The 23226-nt window shown below is 42.9% G+C and overlaps 1 protein-coding gene across 8 annotated transcripts in view; it reads right to left on the bottom strand.

The window, feature by feature from the left end:
- The window catches only part of CADPS2 (calcium dependent secretion activator 2), a 651719-nt gene that overhangs the window by 264494 nt on the left and 363999 nt on the right, over window positions 1–23226 (bottom strand). For 7 of the 8 annotated variants that reach the window (XM_088457657.1, XM_088457656.1, XM_088457658.1 and 4 more), the window contains exon 14: window positions 2862–2963. The exons of the other annotated variant lie outside the window; for it this stretch is intronic. In XM_088457657.1, coding sequence (XP_088313783.1) covers window positions 2862–2963 — 102 coding nt within the window. The remainder of the gene's footprint in view (window positions 1–2861; window positions 2964–23226) is intronic. 8 annotated transcript variants of the gene reach the window in all.

Raw genomic sequence — 23226 nt, 5'->3', positions numbered from 1 at the left:
GACACCTGGATAGCGACGGGCAAGCCGTCGCTATGGGTCTCGCTACAAAGGGGGCGTGCTGTCGATGGTGAGTGACAGCACGCCCCCTTTGGTGGGCGTGCCGGGGGCGTGTCTGCCCAGACGGACGCGTTCCCATGGGAACGCCTACCGTCTGAGGCCGGCCCCACTGACATCACAAGTGATGTCAGTGAAAGTGCTCTCGGCTCTGATAGAGCCGAAAGCACTCCAGGGCTTGCGGCAACGAGACCCTACCACAAGGGTCTCGTCGCAAGCCCGATGGTCATGATGGTCTTGACCATCGCAACCATCTTTTTGGCCGCTCGCTATAGCTGTGGGTGCTCACCGACAGCTATGCGAGCAGCCAGGAGGCCGCTCTAAAAAAGAGAAGGAGGGCACTGATTCAGAGCGAGCTCTCTGAAAGAGCGTCCGGCTCTGAATCAGGCCCTCAGTACTAGTGACAGCATTTTTTCGTATAATTTTTCATTCTTATAACTAGTTCTGGAAACAATCAATGAAATTATTTCAGAAATTAATAACGTAAACGCCAGAAGCTACTATAAATCTTGTAAACTTTAGGTGCGTACTGGTACAGTACCTTTTTTTGGACCACCAGTAGGTCTTTCAAAGAAAAAAAGCACTGCTTATATAAATGCTAATCCCTACTTTAAATCTAATGACTATTTTGCTAGAATTGAGCAAGCACCCTCAAAATATGGGCTATCACATTTGGAACATAGCTTATGTATTAAGTAAAGTAATGCAATAAAGCGTGTCAGATTTGATGCATGTATTTGCACCTAACAATTCTGATAACAGACACATAGGGCCTGTTTCTGAGTCATATGCAGACGCGGAGACGTCTTTTGCAACAGCAACGTCTGCATCTTAATGATTATGCCACGACCAGTTTCTGCAAAACTAAGATGACCACTTGCAGCATTGTAAATCAGTCTCGGTGCGGTGTACCATCAGATGTGCCAGAGAAACCATCACCAGCCCTATGGTTCAGTCTCCCTGTCTGAGTATGATATACTGTGTGAGCGGGTGTGCGTCATCAGGCTAAGCCGCTGTCAGCGTCACACCCGAGTTTGCCTAACCAGCCCCGTTACCTTCCAGGAACGCCCATTAAAATCCACACTCTCTGCATCTTAATTTGTTCTGCGTCTCAGTGCGCTAAAAATCGAACATCAGCCAACAGAGCTCATATCAGCATATGGTGCAATTCTGAATCAGGCAGATAGGGAGTACCTCCTGAAACTAATTACTAAATAAGATTAACACCCTGAACACTGAAATATGTATGTTACATCTCAGCTTTATACATGGAGAGAAAATATTTCATGTTATGTGACAACTTTTCTTTATGGACATCTACCTCATGTGCAGCCTGTTTTTCTACAGTACAGAATTAGTTGCAAAGAAAAAGTTACCCTTCTTTAATCACAATGCCCTTAATAAAAAGCTTAACTTAATTAGCATTAATAAATGTCATACAAGTCTTACAGTAATTAGTAATGCTGGATGAATTAGCCTTACGTGTAATCCATATTTAAATAAATTAGAAATATTTTTTCTCCCATGTGTCACTATTATTTTCTAGCTATATAATTGTTCTTCAAAGAATTACCATAATCCTTCAACCGCTTCACCCTTTGTTTACATCCCTTAACTACCAAGCCATCCAATTTATAAATGATTGTTATGGATCCAGGATTATCCATAAAACCAAACATAAAAAGATCCTGCTGTGCTTGCTCTAAAGTGTTATTAGGATCACATTAGATGTAAACAATGTAGCACTTTTTGTGTTGACTGGTTCAGGATTACACAAAGTAGCAGTACCATACACTGGCACCTAATTGGAAACTTGTAAAGCAGAACAGTTAAAAAAGACTAATGGGTATACTTACCAAAGTGCGGGTGTTTAGAAGTGGAGTTGTTGCTCATAGCAATCAGATTCTAGCTATTATTTTCTAGGTCCTAGATAATTGATAAGTAGAATCTCATAGGTTGCTATGGGCAACAACTCCACTTCCAAAAACCTGCACTTTAGTAAATATACCCCTAGGTGTTACATTTTAATGTTATAAAGATAACATTTAAGCTTATTTGACTACTGATAGTTTCTAACCCATTTTATAAAACATATGATTTGCTTAGGATTGGATGCAGATTCCAGGTGCTTATAAGAGCACATTGCAATAATTCCTATACTCTAGTATGGTATTCCAGGGCAAAATTTGATTTTTTTTTTTTTCTTCTAAAAAATTTAGAACACAAACACAAGGCATTGCAAATAGTCACTAAATTCATATACCGTAGAAAATGCATGGGCATATATAAAGATAGAACTGTGTAGACTTGTAAAACCTGCAGGTTTGTACCTTAAGTTGGTAACAGCAAAATATAAGGGCTTAATAGCAAAAGTCTACATTAGATGTATTTTTTAAACAATTTTACATAACTTAAATGTACACCAACAGAGTAAATATTTTGATACATATGATAAACAGACACCTTCTTGACATATGCCTTATCACAAAGCATATGGAACAAAGTTTAATGCATTTTTCACTCACAATGCATTATTACATTTGGTAAAAATGTCTTAAAACATTTTTCAATCATAAAATTTCATTATTACTGTATGTCTCTTTAAACTGAATAATACAGAAAAATCACTTTTTAAAATAATGAGCAAAATTAATAAATTGAAAATGTACTCAAACAATATAAAGTATCTTTACATTTTAATATAGAAAAAAAAACTTAAGTGTCAAAAGACAAAACAAACTGAAATAGCATCTTATAATTAATAACTAGCCTCTTTTGGAGAATGTTAGAATGATAACATATTATACCTGAAGTGACTTATCTGATTCTCTAAAAGCAATGCCAATCGTGCTTTAATCTCTTCAAAACGATCCCTCTCGTCCATTGTAACAGTTCCAATTCCATCAGGCCTGGAAATTTTTTTTATAAAAGTTAAATATGACTGCAAACATTCTACAAATAAATCAGCAAAAAATGTAAAAGTAGATTAACAAAGAAGGGCACTTGAAATATGTCTATGTATATTATATACGTCTAGAAATAAACCAGCAACACCATATTTGCAAAGATGAAAATAAAGTGCATTAATATAACATCATGGCATCAGTCACAATAAAACATGCAAAAATGCTGTATACTCATCAAATTCAGTGTGTACAGCAATCATTAATCAATCACATTGTACAGCAGACAGTCCGACGGCTATTTCAGTGCCAACATGCACCTTCATCACGGGTCACAGGTATCCCTGACTAAAGTAAATCCTTACTCAAACGTTGACAAAATGGAGTGTGTAGCTTTATCTTTTCCATGTCCATATCTAAAATTGAGCTTATTGTAACATTGCAGCTCCTTATACCAGGCAAGACAGAACGGGGCATGCAGAATTTGGAGTAGCAGACTGGACACATCTCCAGATATTCTTCTCAGAAGGAACACATTTTGCTGCTCCATTTGAACTGGTGCAAAGATATGTGCTAATTATGGCAACACCAGCAGGATGCCTATATTTTAATCTACAGTACAGTAAATTGCTTCTATTAGCCATTTAAATGCAAAAAGTGGTATCCCTGAAAGTATAGGTCTGTGGAGACGCATCTGATTTTATTGATATACAAAATAAGTTTGAGCTAGTATAAATATACTGCAGGTCCAATGCTCCGCTGTACCATACCCCTTGATGACGTCCAATTACAGTGATGAAACATATGGGGCGTAGCCACCAATGTAGGACGTATGATGTATTCATGTCAGAGCAATTCCAGCGAGACTGGACCTTTAACTGCAGACAAAACGCTGTGGGCTCAGGGTATATGTACAGGAAGCCGGCGGACGGAATGCCGACCGCCGGCTTCCAGACATTGTTATCTCGACTAGGGATGAATGACAGGCTTCTAAATCTAGACGCCTGTCATTTGTCCGACGTCGGGAGACCAGCGCCCGGCATCCCGATCGAGCGGATGCCGCAGCGGCCAGCCGCGCGGGGGGTTAGGAGGGTTAGGTTTAGGGCTCTCGGGGGGGTAATTAGGTTTAGGCACCTCCCCGGGAGGTTAGGGTTAGGCTATGGGGAGGTAGGGTTAGGCACCCCCCTGGGGACTTAGGTTTAGGCGGCGGGGAAGGGGGGGGTTAGGATTAGGTACTTAGAGGGGGGATTAGGGTTAGGCACGGGGGGGTTAGGGTTAGGCACCCTAAAGGAGGGTTAGGGTGTAGATTAGGTTAGTGAATACTTACCTAGGGACGATCAGGATTTCTTCCTCTGTCGGCCAGGCGCTGTCGGGAATTGAACAACTGGCCAGGGGTCCAGCGGTAATTCATACCGATTCCGGGCTCAGGGCCTGATTCAGAGATGGTTGGGATTGAAGAGCTCCACACAAGTGACTGTGCAATTCCGTCCATCTTAAATGCAAATGCAGCAGAAGGTGTCATTAGGAAACATCTCTGCTTTTTATACAAATTAGCTTATGTCTTCTGGGGAAGGTGAATTCAGGAATAGCTGCACTGCATCTACAGGGGGAATTCAGTTAGCCCTGGGATTATCCAATTAGCCCCGAAGAGCATACTTGCCAATTTTTGAAAAAGCATTTCAAGGGGTAATTTTGAAACCAACACCTATAAGGGCGCGTTAAAGTGGGCGTGTACTGCTGCATCTGAGAGGCGTGTCATAAAATTGATTTACATACAAATGTAAATGAGCCCCAAAGCAGTTAGTACTATCAAATTGGAGATGAAAACACACTGATACTTCTCAGAAAATGTGTGTAGCCATAGGGATCTTTGTGCCTTGTAAACAACGCAGGGAACTGATACTAATGATTCCATTTGAATGTATAAATCTCTAGTTATTTTGTATATAACAGCTTCATAATGTGGGTAAGGTGCAAGCAGGGAAATTGCTAGACTCTTCAGGGAGATTGCTACTATTTCAGGGAGTCTCCCTGACAATCAGGGAGAGTACGCAAGTATGCTGAAGAGTGGCCGCCTACAGTACTAATTGGGGATTTTTTACAGGACTTCAGCAGGCTCCGAAATAAAATCCCCCGTAATTAGCCTGTTTTCGGGAAGCTGCCCTCAAAAACAAACACATAGGTCAGTGAACTTATCACTATTTGATTAGCCTTGTTAACTAAAAACATGATAATTGATTGCTGCTCCGCATTCATTTAGCCTCGCTGATTGGGATTCTTTTCTGGTTTCCTGAGACCCAAAAAAAAGAAATCCCTGTAAACTGTGCAGTTATAGGGATATACCTGCCAGTTAATGCATATGTCCATGAACTAATCATGGATCCTGTGTGTTAACGGCCGTTAACCCATGTTAACACGTTCAGTTAATGGATGTTAACAGAGCTGTCGGGTGAAAAAGGGAAGGTAATTGAATAACCTTCCTCCTTCACCTCCATTAAGTTATTGGGGGGAATTCAATTTCTCTCTAAGTGATATTGGCCAAAAACAGATAAACTTTTTGCGCACTAAGGAATTGTGAAACATATTATATACTGTATATGTGTGTGTGTGTGTATATATATATATATATTATAAGGGCACAGTCGTGCCCTTATATTAAGGCTGCATCTAAGAAAAAGTATTTCTCCATAGATAATTCTGAACGGGGGGGCAGGGTGTTGAAGGGGCTACACCTCAAAAGCTATAGGAGGTACAGAGTTGAAATTTGGTAGGGGCGGGTAGAACTGTTGCACGGTGCTGCATGCCAGGGCAAAAACATAAAAAATTAGGACATGGGAGTAATCTAAATCTCCAACTGTCACTTTTTCTTTTCTTTTTTAAATATTTCTTTTATTGAAGCATAAAAATTGTGTGCAGTAGTACAGAAAAAAAACAATTTAACATGTATAAATTAGCATCAATAGTGATGAAAACAATGACACATTATGGTATGTATACAAAGAAATCAACATCTGGAAGCTGATACATTAACTAATCAGTAAATATCTATCCCAATACATCATTGTAGTATAATTAGAAAAACAATATAAAAGTGAGTATAAGTGAATAATACTAACAAATCTGTATTACACAAGCCCGGGTTCTCACAACTGAAGTCATCTCTCAGTGGGGAAATTATATGTATTAAAATAATATTGGAGGATCATTTGCACAAACACGTGTTTCATACCAAAGTGTATTCCTAAAACATTTCTCCAACTGTTCCTTTAATGATTGGGATAATGTTTCAATGTAGCTTTCCCACGTGGAAAAGAAAAATTGCGTGAATCTTTCCTTTTGCATTGTGGCCTCCAGCCATTCCATTCGAAAGATATGGAAAAGCTTCCCTCGAAACATTGTTAGTGTGGGTGCCGTAGCCTGCAACCAGACCTGTAATATGCATTTCTTAGCTACCGCTGAGATAATAATTAATAACTTTTTTACCCCTCTGGGTATTTGGGTTTCCCTTGGAGTAATACCGAATATTGCCCACTCAGGTGTTAACGGAAGGCAATTCACCAAATATTGATTGACATAATTACCCACCAAGACCTAGAAACCACGTATAATTGGGCAGCTCCACAAACAGTGCATCAATTCTGCATCTAGTGCTCCGCAACGAAGACACTTGGAATCATCCAACATTCCCATTATATACCTACGATGAGGGGTGAGATAAGTTCTATGTAATATATTCAGGAAAAGTTCTGTGTAGGAAGCTGCAGGCACTAGCTTGACCGATTGTTCAAAAGAAGATAATAATTGCTCTATGGATAAAGACGGAAAGTATTCTGTCCACTGTGCTAAACCTGTATGCGGAGTATTATAGTCCAGAGAGTTATGTAGAAACAAGTAGTGTCGTGATATAGCTTTTTTGGAGGGTTTTCCGCAGTAAGTAAATCATCTAGGTCGTTAATAAAGTCATTCGGAGCTAGTTTTTTAGAGAGTTGGGCTATATAATGTTGTGCTTGAAAATATGATAGGGTGATAAGCTAACATTTGGATATAAATCTCTTAATTGTGTTAACGTTAATGGTTTTCTTAAAGTAACGTCCGTAAAATGCCGAATGGAGGCGATTCCTCTTCTATGCCATAAAGTAAAGGGGTGTCCAGCATTCCCATTTTGAAAGTTTGGGTTATGTATAAATGGGAGGTGTAAGGAAAAATAAGGGTTTAATGTATGTCTATGACGTAAAATATGCCAGATTTTCCTGGTAGACATCAAAGGGGGATTAATCTGAACTGTCACTTTTTCTGACATTCTCAATTAGGAACCCTTTTCTGCTATAGTCTATTGGGGATTTTTGGGAAGCCATAACTCAGAGTAGGGGTGGAATTTAGACTTGGGGTTTGTTTTATTAGGTAGCTTTTGTGCCAGGGTACGTGCGTTTGTGGTTCAGGTAAATTAGAAAGTTAATTTTAAACTATTACCTCAATAATGCGCCATTGTAGAGCTAGGACTTTTCAACTTGTTGCGTAGCCTCAGTAGGAGCCTCCAGCAGGTGTAGTCATAGTGGCTTCACTTGGGTGCAGCAAGATCGTTTGCGGGCGATAGTGGTGCTGGAAAAAAACAATGGTAGCAGCAGCGGGAACATGGATGCGATGGTGGGGACATCAACGGGTGACGGCGGGACCCAGCGGCGGCAAAGGGTCCAGTGGCGGTGCGGGCGTTGGCGGCGGGTCTGGATCCGAGAGGATTCAGTCTCTGTCAGCCATTCTGCCGAATACAGCAGTGGCGTCCATTTCAAAAATAGCGCCTCAGCGCCATTTTTGATATTCAAAGATGGTCGCCGTGAGCCAATCACGAATCGTGATGTCGTTGGAGGCGGCACATGAAGAGGACCACAGAAGCCCAGGGGAGGTGGCAGCCACCCCACAGGTGAAGACGCCAGAAGCCCTGGCGGGTGGGCGCCTGCCAGGTGAAGATGCCGAAGCACTGGCGGGTTGGCGCCAGTGGGCGGCAGCCATGAAAGAGAGATGACATAGGCTGTTGCCCACTAGGTGAAGATGTCGAAGCCCTGGCGGGTTGGTGCCTGCCAGGCGAAGACGCCGTAGCACTGGCGGGTTGGCGCCAGTGGGCGGCAGCCATGAAAGAGAGATGACACAGGCTGTTGCCCACTAGGTGAAGATGTCGAAGCCCTGGCGGGTTGGTGCCTGCCAGGTGAAGACGCCGAAGCACTGGCGGGTTGGCGCCAGTGGGCAGCAGCCATGAAAGAGAGATGACACAGGCTGTTGCCCACTAGGTGAAGATGTCGAAGCCCTGGCGGGTTGGTGCCTGCCAGGCGAAGACGCCGTAGCACTGGCGGGTTGGCACCAGTGTGCGGCAGCCATGAAAGAGAGATGACACAGGCTGTTGCCCACTAGGTGAAGATGTCGAAGCCCTGGCGGGTTGGTGCCCGCCAGGCGAAGACGCCGAAGGCACCAGAAGTCCTAGTGGGAGGCAGCCAAGTAAAAAAGCTGGGGTGGTGGCTGCCATGTAAAAGAGCTTAAAGGCTGCCGTCCCCCAGGTGAAGACATGTAAAATAAAATATTACAATATTAAAGTGTGTTGTGTTATTTTAATATTATTTTTTTAACATGTGGACTACAGGTGACAGTGGGCCCTATTGCCCAGCATGCTGGTACTTGTGGTTTTCCAAGTACCAGCATGCAGTGAGGCATGCTGGGACCTATAGTTCACCTGTAAAAGAAAATATTCTTTAAAATGCAGCACATCACACAATCAGCCTGGCACCCACTGCCCAGGGGTGCTGGGGATAGCCCTGGGCTATCAGCCTGGGGTGCCCTGAGGAGGGGAACCCCTTCATAGGGGGGGTCCCCAGCTCCTTAGGGATCCCTGGCCTGGAATGACTAGCGGTCAGGGTTGATGCTGTGGCTGGGGGGCCCGGTGATAGGGCTCCCCTGGCTGTGGCATCAGGCCCCTCCGTTAGAAATAGTCTGGTGCTGGTCCTGGAGAATACAGGGAGACCCTACTAATTTTTTCCCCTGTATTTCCAGAACCGGATCAGAGCCCAGTGCTGGTTGCACAACTTACGGGGGACCCCTACGTCATTTTCCCCCCTATATTGGCAACCAGGGCTGGTTCTGACTAACCCGGTGCTGGTTGTGCTTAAATACGGGGGAACCCTATGTCATTTGTCCCCTGCATTTAAGTACAACCAGGACTGGCTGCCTGTGTTTAAAGAAAAAAAAAAAAATGGCATGGCCCCACCCCCCAATAAGCAACCAGCACCGGACTTTGGATGCCCAGTACTGGTTGTGCTAAATACAGGGGACAAACAACGTAGGGGTCCCCCGTATTAAGCACAACCAGCACCAGGCTTTTTAGAACCTGTCCTGGTTGCCAAAATACGGGGGACAAATGATGTAGGGGTCCACCGTATTTAGCGCAACCACCACAGGGCTCTGAGTCGGTCCTGGTTCTGGAAATACAGGGGGAAAAAATTCATAGGGCCCCCCCTGTATTTCCTGGACGGTTGGTGCCGGGTTGATTATGTAAAGTGTGGTGCATATGAAACTATAAATATTGTCTTTTGCTGTGGAACTACAGTTCCCAGCAAGCCTCCCCCCTCATGCTGGTACTTGTAGAACCACAAATATCAGCATGTGGGGCATTACAGGCTTGCTGGTACTTTTAGTTCCACAGCAAAAGCAATATTAAAATAAAACACACAACACACCATAGAAAAGTAGTACAATTTTATTAAAACATACATGCACACACACATGTACTCACACATACATACAAACTCTCTCACATACTCACCTCCTCCTATGCGTGGATCGGTCCTCTTCATTCCAAAGTAGAAAAATCCTGGGTCTTGGCAAAAAAAAAAAAACACGAATTACCCGGGCCCACGGACATTAGTAGTGTCCTCTAAGGACGCTACTACACGAATGACAGCTCCGCTGCAGGATTTCAGTCCAGAAACATCCGTGCGGAGCGCACATTGGCTGAAAGAGGCGAGCCTTCCACCTCTCAGCCAATGAGCGGTTCTCACGATTGAATTTGTGAAATTCAAAGATGGCCGCCGCTAGCCAATCACGGCTCACGACGTCATTGCCCCGCCCCCTCGGCTGGCTTAAATACTGCCAGCGTGAGTTGCTGTGCGCTCAGTCGGCGGTGGGGAGGCAGTAGAGAAGAGCTGCTGAAGACAAGATGCAATGGAAGCCCTGGATAGGCGACGGCCAGGAAAAAGCTTAAATGCCGTCACCCTCCAGGCGAAGACACCATAGAAGTCCTGGGGGAGCGGCAGCCATGTAAAAGAGCTTAAGGCTGCCACCCCCCAGGTGAAGATCCCGCTAAATAAAATATTTTAAAAAACAGTGTCTGTTTTATTTTAATATTTCTTTTGCAGGGGTACTATAGGTACCAGCAGGCCCATAGTGCCCCACCTGCTGGTACTTGCGGTTCTCCAAGTGCCAGTATGCGGGGGATGCCTGCTGGGATCTGTAGTACTACTGCAAAGACAATATTTATATATTCATATGCACCACACAACACAAATCAACCCAGCACCCACCGCCCAGGGGTGCTGGGGATAGCCCCGGGCTATCAGCCTGGGCCTGGGGTGACCTTAGGGGGGGGTCCCCAACTCCCCAGGGATTCCCCGCCTGTGGGTCATGGGTGATGCTGTGGCTGGGGGGCCAGGTGAAAGGACTCCCGTGGCTGTGGCATCACCCCCCCACTAGAAGCAGTCTGGTGCTGGTTCTGGGAAATACAGGGGGGCCCTATGCATTTTCCCCCTGTATTTCCAGAACCTGCTCAGAGCCCTGTGCTGGTTGTGCTAAATATGGGTGACCCCTGTGTCATTTGTCCCCTGTATTTTGGCAGCCAGGACAGGTTCTGATGAGCCTTGTGCTGGTTGTGCTTAATACGGGGGACTCCTATGTTGCTTGTCCCGTTATTTAGCACAACCACAACTGGGGCTCCAAAGCCCGATGCTGGTTGTTTTCTGGGGGGCGGGGCTACACTTTTTTTTTTTTTTTTACACATTCAATTTTTAACAGAAGCGTCGATGGATCTCACTGCTGCATTTGTGCATCTGTGATTTATTGATTTGATTTTCTCAGGTGCAAACGCACTACCAGTGAGCCCTCTCTCGCCCACTGATGCCCCCTTTGCACTGCACCGCTGCCACTGCTCTGCACCACTGCTGCTGCCGCTAGCCCTCAAGCCTACAGCCATCTCGCACTCTGCACCTCCCAAACCAACCTCCTGTGTGCTGTCCACTCTTCCACCTGCGTTAGTGTACCATTTTGTTGCCCTTCTCCACTGCAGGGGGCCCAGTTTGCTCATCCAAACCCTGATAGTTAATAAATTAAAAAAAAAAGCTATGAAATTCCATAGACAAAAAACCTTACTGTTTCACATGTCCCATTAAAGCTGCTTAGACATGATCTGAAAATTCACAAAACCTATTGATATTCTGCCACTCAAACTTCAAAAAGCAATGAAATTATGATAATTAAGGCTGTAGTGTTAATGGGCATGTTCCTGGCGCAATACAGATATGGTATGCCATCACACCCTGTGGTTAACTGCAGATTCAGCACTCTCACAGAATGATATTGCTGTCACTCACAAAATGGTGGAGCTGCTAATTCACAGAATTGTGTGCTCATTGGAATAGACACATGCAGTCTATGCAACTGAGATTTGAGCAGTTATGTGGCTCCAACATCCCACTCAGTGCCCACAATCTTCCCATTTGATCACCAAAACAATTTCACTGGCTTCCAACATCCTTCTCACTGCATACATTTATCTCATTTAGAATACATGTTCAGCTCCCTTATTTTTAAAAATATCATACTCTGTCTATGCATGTACACTTTCTTCCCCTATATGCCTCCATGCTGCTATATATTCCCCAATCCCTACTGCTGTGTGGTCCCCCAACTGTGATAGTCTGTGTTCCCTCATCCGCACCAATGTTTTTCCCCAGCCGCACCGCCCTGCATCCGTGCCTTCTCCACAGCCACGTTGCTGTCTTTCTCTCATCTGTGGCACTCTTTCTTCTTCCATCTGCACTACTCTGGTCCCCCAACAGTGAAACTCTGTGTCCCCCCCACCACTCTGTGTTCCTCCCTATCCACACCAATCTGTCTTCCCCAATCCCTATTGCTGTGTGGTCTCCAAAGTATGGTAGTCTGTGTTCTCTCATCCGCACCAATCTGTTTCATCTTACAAAACACACTGGGATAGAGATGAAGGAAATAATTAACTACCCAATGATATTGGTAACAATAGCAAGATCATCTTTGTTGACAAATATTTCAATCTTCTAAATTAAATAATGCAATGCAACACTATGAGGGGTGAACGTATATATCAGCATATTAGTGTCACATACTTTATATTTCAAACTTTTAAGTAATATAGTTTGACTTTATTCAGTTTAATACCACAGATAACTAGCATGTAGAGGGAGGCTATTCTTAAAGAACATGTAACAGGCAATAAGAGGATTACTTATTGCTCGCTGCTGAGCTGCATTGCAGGCTAGTCACATTACCATTTTATATGGAATATCCTGCAGCAAATCCCACTTAATGTATTCACCAAGTGAAAAAGGCCATATATTAGCCTGACCAATTTTACCTAGCACCCTGCAGTGAAACAAAGTTTCATAAATCCATTATTAATGCCAAAATAGTTTATAAGTGTAACTACACTATTTGAGCAAGAAAAAAATACCTATGCCCCAGGTATATTAGAGCAGTTCATTAGTAGGATTATAATGTCAGAAAAGAAAAATACATTTTACAATACACACACTGATTTTTAAATACATACACTAATATATATATATATATATATATATATATATATATATATATATATATATATATATATATATTTATATATATTAGCAGGGTGGAAATCTCCCAGAAAGGGTTGTTAGCCTTCTGTGGTTCATGAAATAATCACACCCTTTCTTCAAATAAGAGTTAAGGTATACAGACCTGCTTGTGTGGGTCATTCATGCGGGAGGGATAGGAGGATGTGCACCTTTGGCACCCCTCTGTGTACTGGATGCTGCATACAGATGTGGCCTTATACACCTAGGGGTATATTTACTAAAGTGAGAGTTTTTAGAATTGGAGATGCTGCCCATAGCAACCAATAGCTAGAATCTGATTGGTTGCTATGGGCAACATCTCAACTTCTAAAAACCCTCACTTTAGTAAATTTACCCCCTAGCCTCAACATCACAAGGACCACGAGACACCTGGTGCCAGTGAGCTGCACTGGGAAGTGTAGTGTGCATCTTATTTGCACTGCAGACACTATGAAACACCAATCAGTACCAGTGATGCTGGGGTGTGACTAACATCACAGGAATTAAGGCTCATACACACTAGACGATAAAGCGAGTGATATGGACGATAATGATATCATTATCATTCATGGTGTTTAATATTGTCCAGTGTGTATGCACGAGATCGTTAACTATGTCTGCCGTCGCCTGAACTTGCTGGACAATCTGACAAAAAAGTGTCATATTCTGCAAGTTCAGGGATATTACAGGGTGACATCACCGAACAATATTATTAACGATATTGTTCAGTGTGTATGCTCAATGTTGTTCCTGATATTGAGCCCGGGAGATCAAGGGATAACACTTAACTATATAGCTCATTAAGCATATCGTTAAGCCTTAAGTTTTAAATACGTACAAAGTTGCGCATGAAGCACAGTGGAACTTGGCATGAAAAAAAGCAGTACCCGCTACATTGTCTCACTTCATATACAGATTCAGACTTATTCGCAAACAGACGTACATGTGTTGCATATCAAATTAATCAGTGCAGTCTCGCTAAGTGGTTTTACCACATACCCATTGCGAGTAAGGCCCGTATTCAATTTGAGGTGAAAAGTCCAGACTTCTCGCCTCCTTCGCCTGTTTTCCAGGCGGAAAAGTATCGTGCGCGTGCCTGCTATTCCCTGTATTTAATTCCAAAGTAGGCGAAAACGGGAACAGGTGAAACTTGGATCCACGAAAAAATACGTAAATTTTCTGGAAATAATTGTAGGACCTCCCTAAAGATGTCCAGACCTGGGGGGATCACTATGGGTACCCCCGTTTTTGCCTGCCGAAGAAAGTCGGGTTTCTAAATAGCCGCGGCAGGTGCCTTTTTTCCGGCAATTTTTTTTTAAAGTGGTCCCATCAAATTTGGGGTACTTAAAAATATGCTAGTACCCATTTTCAAGACCCTAAACTAATTTTTCTTAAATCTTGCACAAATGCACCTGCTGCTTCTAACCTATTCTAGAAAACACCAGCCACATACTTACAGAATACCCTTGAACCTATTTCGCTATTTTTAAACACTGTTCCCCTATTTTTGTTTTCTCCCCAAAATTTTAAAAGATTTTTTTGGGGTGTCCCGATATTTTCTGTTAACTTTTTTTGCATATTTCGTTTTAAAGGGGGCATTCCCAAGGGTGCAGGCTATTTTTTTAAAGCCTGCACCCCTAAACCCCAATTCTGCCCGTTTCCGTCTGCTAAAGGCAGGTGAATATTTAGCCCCGTTTTTTTACAATGACTTTTCGCACCGGCGAAAAGTCAATGTAATTGAATACGGGGATAATTGAAATAGGCGAAAATGACATCGGTTCCGACACTTCATTTCAAATTGAATACGGCTGTTAGATGCACATTCAAGCTAAGACTATGCTCGATGCAAGCAGAGTCGCACGGGACCAGGCGTGCCAAGGAGGACTGTTTGGCATGACTGCGGCAATATTTTAAGAGGAAACATCTGTGCCCTAATTTATCATGTTGCTGTTCTCCTGTGATGCCATATTGCTATGTTCCTGAACTGCTGTGTATGCAGATATTGCACTGGCTGTACCTTTTCACTAGAATAAAAGCCTACAGTATTTGTTTTGAAGCACTTTAGTTTCAAATGGTCACCTGAACCTACTCGCTACAAGTCTGATATAAGAAGTGGGATGAGGCAGGTCCAGGGGCTGGCTGGCAACTTTTAGCCTGGGGGCAAATGCATGCAGGCGGCCCTGGCAGAGGAGTAGCGTGTAGCCAGGGTTCCCGAAGAACGTGCGTGCTACGGCGCCGCCCCCCCTCAAGTGTTTCAGGGAGGAGGCGGGTCCATATGGGATTAATGTAAGGTAAAAATAAAGATATGGGGCAGCCCCGTGTCGTAGTGCCCATATGCAGTGCCCCGGTGTGCCACAGGAGATAACACCCTTATGCAGGCCTCCAGTAGTGCCCCCAGTAGTGATCCCCCCTATGCAGTGACCCTTGTGCCCCCAGTAGTGGTCCCCCCTGTTCAGTGCCCCTTGTGCCCCCAGTAGTAAGCCCCTTATATAGTGCCCCCAATAGTGGTACCCCCTATGCAGTGCCCCCATTAGCAGTCCACCCCCCCATGCAGTGCCCCCAATAGTGGTAACCCTTATGCAATGTCCCTTAAATAGTGGCCCCAGTTGTAGTCTCCCCCCTATGCAGTACCCCCAGTATTGCCCTTTATATAGAGCCCCCAGCAGTGGTCCCTCGCAGTGCCCCCAGTGGTAGTCCCCTCCCCTATGTAGTGCCCCTAGTAGTAGACCCCTCCCCCCTATGCAGTGCCCCTAGTAGTAGTCCCCTCCCCTTGTAGTGCCCCCAGTAGTAGCCCCCCTCGTAGTGTCCCAGTAGTAGTAGTAGCGCCCCCTTGTAGTTCCCCCAGTAGTAGTAGTCCCCCCTTATAGTGCCCCCAGTAGTAGTAGTCGCCCCCCCCTTGTGGTGCCCCCAGTAGTAATCCACCCCCCTGGTAGTGCCCCCAGTAGTAATCCCCCCCTGGTAGTGCCACCATAGAAATCCCCCCCTGGTAGTGCCCCCATAGAAATCCCCCCCTGGTAGTGCCCCCATAGTAATCCCCTCCTGGTAGTGCCCCCAGTAGCCCCCCCCCAGTAGAGAGAGACTTAATAAAAAAAACAAAAAACACTTACCTGAAACCCCCGCTCCTGGTCCCGACGCTTCCACCGGCTCCTCTGGCCGCTTTGCATTATGGGAGAGACGTCGTCATGACGACGGCTCTCCCATTACCCACTGCGGGAGCCGGAAGATGGCTCCCGCAGTGGGAGCAGCGGCAGCCGATGAGAGTCTGACAGACTCTCAGCGGCTGCTGATTACAGCAAACACACAGCTGCCGGCTCCGGCGGCTGTGTGTTTGTGCTGTGTTGCGCTGACCGGACTCCGGTCAGCGCTGCACACGCGGTGCTGCTGGCTAGTAAAACCATGGAGGAGTCTCTCAACTGCCTCTTCAGTGAAACTCGCCTCCATGGAAGTTGTCACCAAGCCTTATTCAGACAGATTCCAGTTCCATCATGAGAAGACATCCCCCAGAATGCATACACCTTGGGTCTCAAAGCCACATCTCTGATGTCATAGCCGCATCTCGGCCCTCAAGGCTGCATTTCAGCCTAAATATCTACCAGTTCATTAGCCGCACCTCGGCCCTCAAGGCCGCACCTCAGCCTAAATATCTAATGGCTCATTAGCTGCATCTCGGCTGTCAAAGCCGCACTTTGACCCTCAAGGCCGTATCATAGCCTATATACGCCTCGGCTCTCATGCCACATCTCGGCTGTCAAAGCTGCACCTTGGCCCTCAAGGCTGCACCTTAGCCTGCAAGGCCGAATCTCTCAGCATATATTCCAACCGGATCCCCAGCCGCACCATGGCTCTCAAAGCCGAATCTCTACTTTCTCAAGCTTTACACTGAAGACTTCACGAGGATACCACACCTTGTCCAGTCCATTATCAGTCGCATAACATCCTGTGGCCTTAGGATAACCGTGTAAGCCCATACTATCCAGAGTTTCAGACCAGGGGGCCACCTAAGTACTGAACGTTTTCAGTTCTAAGATAACATTAGGTGGTTGCTATTGGCAGAAGACCTTGCCAGAGTGGTTCTAGGGGTCTTACCAGTGCTTCCTAAGAAACTGTAACAGTCACATATGAGTCAATTGGAGACAAAGAGTTTGCATCAACAGCGCCTAGTGAGCGGATGTAGGCGAGTGTTCAGAAATGCTCCAAAAGAGAGAGAGAGTTTGTAGCAGATACCAATGGGAGGAGCACGGGGAAGCACTGTCTGCTTTAGACCTGTGTAAAACTTAGCACGAATAACAATCAAGCATTCTTATATTGGCTAATTACAATTTATACAATAGCCATAGGTGGGTTCAAGGTTAATATAGCTGTTTGAATTCTAATGGGTCTTTCATGCATATGAACACCAAAGTATTAGTAGAATATTTATTTGTACCCCTCTTCCACTACATCTGGGATGCACACATTTGCTTTGCAGCTCTAAATCTCAACATCCTCGGTTCTTTTCAATAAGATCTGCACTCAACACGTAACTGAAGGTACAATGTGCAAGGGAAGTATCCACAACCATTTAAAAAACTGTTCTTGTAAAACTGGCCATCCATTATAAATTTTCTGTCAGATATCTGTCCAATCTGGCTGGTTGGAATGAAAACCAAGTAATGTATGGGAGCAAATGACAATCATCCATTTGCTCACAAACACTGAAAAATAGCCAAAAATGGTTGTTCAGACAAATTTGTTCAAACTGGTTAAATTTGTGTGTTTAAACCATTTTTTTTGTCCTTTGACTTTTGCTCCCATACATTACCAGGTTTTCATCCCAACCAGCCATATTGGACAGATATCTGACAGAAAATTGTATAGTGGATGGCCAGCTTAAGACTTTAAACTTATCCATGAAAGATAAATTACATATACATAGAGGCTCTTGTTGAGTTAGGCAGACATTCATTTGCATATAGTAAAATATGTAAATTTGTTTTGCACATTCTCAGAATACAAAGTGTAACCCTAGGTCCAAATGCAGATCTGACATTTGTGCCTCCTTCCGCTTCTAGAGGAGGAACAGAGGAGGGGAGGAGCATGAAACATAGGCCAAGGACAGAAAGGCTCTGATCACGTAACGGAATGGATTCTGACCCACATGTAGAAGCAGATAGGCCTGTCAGTAATGGTGGTGGCCCTCAGGTCGGGTGTAAACACACACTGATGTTGACATTTGCCAGCAATAGTGTGAAAATAACTGAGGTACTTTCATTTGTACACCATAAGGAACAATAAATCTGCTGCTTTATAGTGAGTCTTTCATTTAAACCAAACCTTTTTCACTATCAAACATGTGTTAAATCTTTTTTTTATGTTTATGACCCGGTTAGGTGTAAGTTTATCTGACCTATGCCTGGCACATATGGTACTGATACAGTTTCATCTGCATTTGAGTTCAGATTTTTTTTTTAAATGTATGTATCCGACTCAGAATAAGCCCCATAATCTTTATGCATAATTATACTTGTAGAACTGGAAGTTCTGCAGTGTGACACAGAGGAGAACAGGACATACATAAAACAGAAACATCCAAGGTTGACAAAACAAATGGAGACATAAAAACAAAGGGTAAAAAGGACCCTAACACATGAGGGAGCTTATATTCTAATAGGGAGAGTGCACAGATAAAACAGGAGTGAGTTTCAAAGTGGAGATTCCGACAGAGTGTTTAATGATTTGAAGGCTGTGGGACAGTCTGATGGTAGGGAATTCCATAAGTAGCTAGGGGTACAGGAGTAGTCTTGAAGGTGGGAGTAAGATGTGGCTATTAGAGACAGGACTGAAGCAGGTCTAAGGTGTTTCAAGGGAGAGCATACTAATTATAAACATAAATTAGCAGTTGGCAATAACCAACATGATATCTGCCACATCCAGCATTGTATTTGGATTTTGATCTGACACGTACATTCTTGCAAATTCTTCAGAGGTTTGCAACTCTCTAAAGAACTAGGCACTCAGTTTGTTGAGCCTTCCCCAAGTGGAGAGCAAGCATACATGCTAATGTAACAAGATAGGGCTATTATAGTGCACTGATGTGCTTCTTAAATGAGGATTAATGGATCCACACTCAGCTCTCAAACTGAAAGGAGGTTGTCAATAGAGATGAATAGGGCTGGATTAAGGCTTGTGGGGGCAACAAAGTTGTGGCTCCACCCCCAAGCCACACAGAGCCTACCCGCCTCCCCTCCCCCCAAGCCACACAGAGCCTACCCGCCCCCCCCATCTCCCCCAAGCCACATGAAGACAGGGGAACACTCAGGATTTCCTTGGAGGAGAGGGGGGGGGTTCTGAATATAAATACAATTATATATATCATACACTCACACATAAACAGTATACACACACTAACACATACATACACCATAACACATATATACACAGAAACCCATATATACACAGAAAGACGTACATACACACAAATACATACACATACATACACACACTAAAACAGTACACACAGCACAAGGGCACCTCGGTTCATTAGGCCTTGCCCTCTGGATGTAATGCTGCATTTCATGGGGATTTTGGAGCGGGGCTTGTTGCCATATTGACTTCGTCACGGATGCATTCAGTGTAGGGGGGATCGAGGAGTCAGGGGGGAGTTTCTAGGTACTCAGAAACAACCCCTGCATCCACTAATGTAAGTGTAAAGCCAGCACTTCTCCCCCCTAGAAAGCTGATGCAGCAGCACTAACTGTACTGCTGCATTCAGTAGAACAGCTGCATCTGCTTGAGCCTCCACCCGGGAAACAAGTGCCATTGGACACCTGTTCTTGGCAGGGTCACATCGACCCTGTGTGGGGGCCCCTCTGTGTGTGGGGGCCCCAGGACGACCGCCCATCACCCGTCCCTTTATCCAGCCCTGAGAAGGGTATAAGAGACAGGCTGTTTGTTAGCAAACTACAAACAGGCTCTTGTGCACAGTATGTTAGTTAACAGTGACCTTTAAGTGAGCTGCACTTACAATAAATTTTTTTACAAGGATATCTATTTACACTGCAGTATATATTTTCACTTGTGTTTGAGGGCAGAGACCGTGTAATTTCAAGCTTATCTGATCATATAATACTGTTCTGTGTCTGAGTGAACTGCAACCGAAAGAAGCCATCTTTCCTGTTTAAAAAACCCTCAAGTCATAAGTAATTTATAAATCAATTTAAACCATTTTAAAAAAAAGATTGTCTGTTTTTGTGAGGCAATATATATTACTGTACTTACCTTTAAGTAAGCTGCATCCCAAATTAAAGTGGAAAAAAACATTTAGGAAAACATCACCTCTAACTACTGTATCAAGGGAATTATTGAAGGTATTGGGAAGTGTACTTTTACCAGTTTCTCTTTTATATTGGGTGCTTTTCTGTAAATGAGTTGGCATTCAGCAGGTATTACAATCTTCAGAACTGTCTCTCTCTGTAGAAGACTCCATTGTTTTTTGAAGATTGCCTCTGTATCACCCAATAAAAATAAACTATCTATAATTATTATTATTTTTATATTGCATATTTCATGTTTTAAAATGCATAGTTTGTGTCATCATATGGAAAGAAAAAAGATTACACATGACAAAATATGTTGTTAACCCATGTTTTCAATTTAGAACGTTCCATGAGCCATCTGAAACACCATGTTAACACGCTGAAAACATTCATCCAAAGACAAGCAATTCAATTTGACATGGGGAAGATTCAGCAGAATCACATTACAGACCCTAGGAGTATACATGCAGTTTCCCATGCTGGACACTATGTGATCGCGGCAGCCCACATGCACAATAGATGATACACGTCCGGTTTACTCTGCAAAATATTTTCTACAAGGAATAGCCGGGCAGAGTGTTGTAGGCAATTGGATGTAGTCCTACTAACTTTCAAGTGACTCTACTACAGATTGTAATTGAACATTTTAATTGTACAGTCCATTCGAACCAATGGCCGCCCTTCCCACCTTTGTTTATATTGTGGATAATGAGTCACTTTCGGTTCCCACTTATAAAGTCACTTTTGGTTCAGGTCTCTGATGTTACTTATGGTTCAGGGTTTTTTACTGCAAAACCGGAAAGTCGGGCTCTTTTCCTTTCACTATTTCAAGCCCCATCCAAGGAAGATAGTCTTATTTCCCTGAAGAAGAGATTTACGCATCTTGAAATGCATTGGAAGCTCCCCTTGGATTTCATAACAGAGACAGTCTTCAGATCCAAAAGGACTTAACATTTAGTTCTGAGACTTCTGGAACCTCTGACTTTTTACTACCTGCCTGTTTTGTCCACCCATCTGGCAACAGTCCCAAGGTTGGACATTTGATATATACTTGTTTTTACATTCCAGAATGTAAAAATAAATGTTATTACTTTTTCATGCTGTGTCCTCATTCACTATATTGGTATATAGACCTTATGAAGTGAACACTATTGCATGGGAGTTCTTCACATCACATATCTATAAAAATGTTCTTCTACTATTATTGATACCATTATCCAATTGGATTTTATTTGGTGCGCTATGAGATTGTGTTTATTTAATTTCATATTAATGAAAGCCAGGATGAAGAATCTGCAGACTTCAACCATATAAGGGAAGTTTAATTCTATATCCATTTATATATTGTTTATTCATTAATCCCACCATTCCCCTTTCCACCCACCCTAACAAAGCGCCAGTACTACATACTGTTATTTTTACTATTAGGCTATTAGTTCTTGAGTAATGAAACCGTTTTAGAGGGGTGTTTAGTGTATTAAACTGCCATCTTTTCTGCCACTGCAGTGACACTATGTTTCATGGATGTGCTATATTCTGTCATGTGTTTGTGCTGATGCTCTGTAGCTTAGTTTAGCCAGCCAGCTCGTTGTACAGCCTTTGGCCAATATTGGTGAAAACAATATTGTGAGCTGTGAGGTGGTCAAAATTGACTGGAAATGTATGTAAATTAATGTTATTGATGTTAATAATGATGTAAAATAATTAAGTTAATAAAATCAGGTCCAAATTACATTTTAGCTTATTTTAGTCAATTTTTAAAGAAATCCAAAATGAAAACAATCGAGGGTGGTTTTGCTAAAAGAAAAAAAACAAACAACCTCAAAAAATATGACGATGGTTTAGCACCAAAACGCCATGGTCTGTGCATATCTCTAGTCCAAAATGCCATCTATATCACCATATAACAATTAGGCTTATAAGGGTATAGTTTATCAAGGACATAACAGGAACACACAAGTCCACTCAAGAAATAAGTTCATACTCCAAGCCAGCTATAAATGTAAAAAATTTACTATTAACAATAAAACCTTCCTTTTCAATCATAAAAGCACACAAATGTGATGTGATACAAGATGAACAGTATCTGTTCTTCAAATGACACATACCCTCACCATGTTAACAGGTGAAACATGGCTATATCTGGGATATTTAATTGTCTAACTTGGTTGTCAGAGAAGATTGTGTATCATAATGAAAAGTAAATATTGCTGTCATATATAAAGTTACTTGGGCATTTCAAAGCTGTCACAGAGAAGAGCCAGAGGTACAAACAGTGACAAGTGAGAAGGAAGACACAGGACAATGTCACATTAAACAGCAGATGTAATTCCAGATTTCTTGCACAGAAAGGCAATGCCATGCCCACTTTTCTCTGCACATAAAAGATATCAATGAAAGTAACATTTAGAATTTTTCTACAATACAGCGAATATAAATATTATATCTTTATATATATACTAATTGGTAGATTATATATACAAAAAGTATGTGACCCAAGAAAAACCTCAATGCCTTTTTAAATCACAAACAGACTCATTTTCAATCTGCTGTTACAACTGCATTTACATTTTTATTTTTCATTAACAATTTAAGCATCAATTTGAGTTGGAAGCTAGGCCAATGGCAACAAGAATAGACATTACACAAAATAAAATTGAAAAACATTTTGGATAAGTGCTTCATCAAATTAGAGAGAGTAAACTATTCAGCCATTTAGATATGTTAAGCCTCTGTAATTAGTATAGTTAGAATTTTGCAATGCATCAAGAAAAGTGGGGATAACATTTTACTAACCAGGGATATAAAATATAAAATCTTCCAGATTGTAAAAGGGAGTAATAATACAGCAAACATTCCCCTAGCTCTCGCAAAGATACACATTTAGTTCTACCCCAGCAATTACAGAAACTGGGACCAGCCACATCGAGCATTGAACAATTTCTTTTAATCGGTTCTAAAGTCTGAACGTTTGCAAGAATTGATCGAATTTTAGACTGATAAAAACTAGAGATGTGTGCGGACCCCGGTGTTTTGGTTTTAGATCTCCCCTGGTTTTGGATCTGAATCTGTTATGGATTTTTTTCCTTG

Source organism: Taudactylus pleione, unplaced genomic scaffold, assembly GCF_031769625.1.
Source record: "Taudactylus pleione unplaced genomic scaffold, aTauple2 ptg000041l, whole genome shotgun sequence".
In the NCBI taxonomy this organism is placed as follows: domain Eukaryota; kingdom Metazoa; phylum Chordata; class Amphibia; order Anura; family Myobatrachidae; genus Taudactylus; species Taudactylus pleione.
This window is presented reverse-complemented; position numbering and strand designations above follow the sequence as displayed.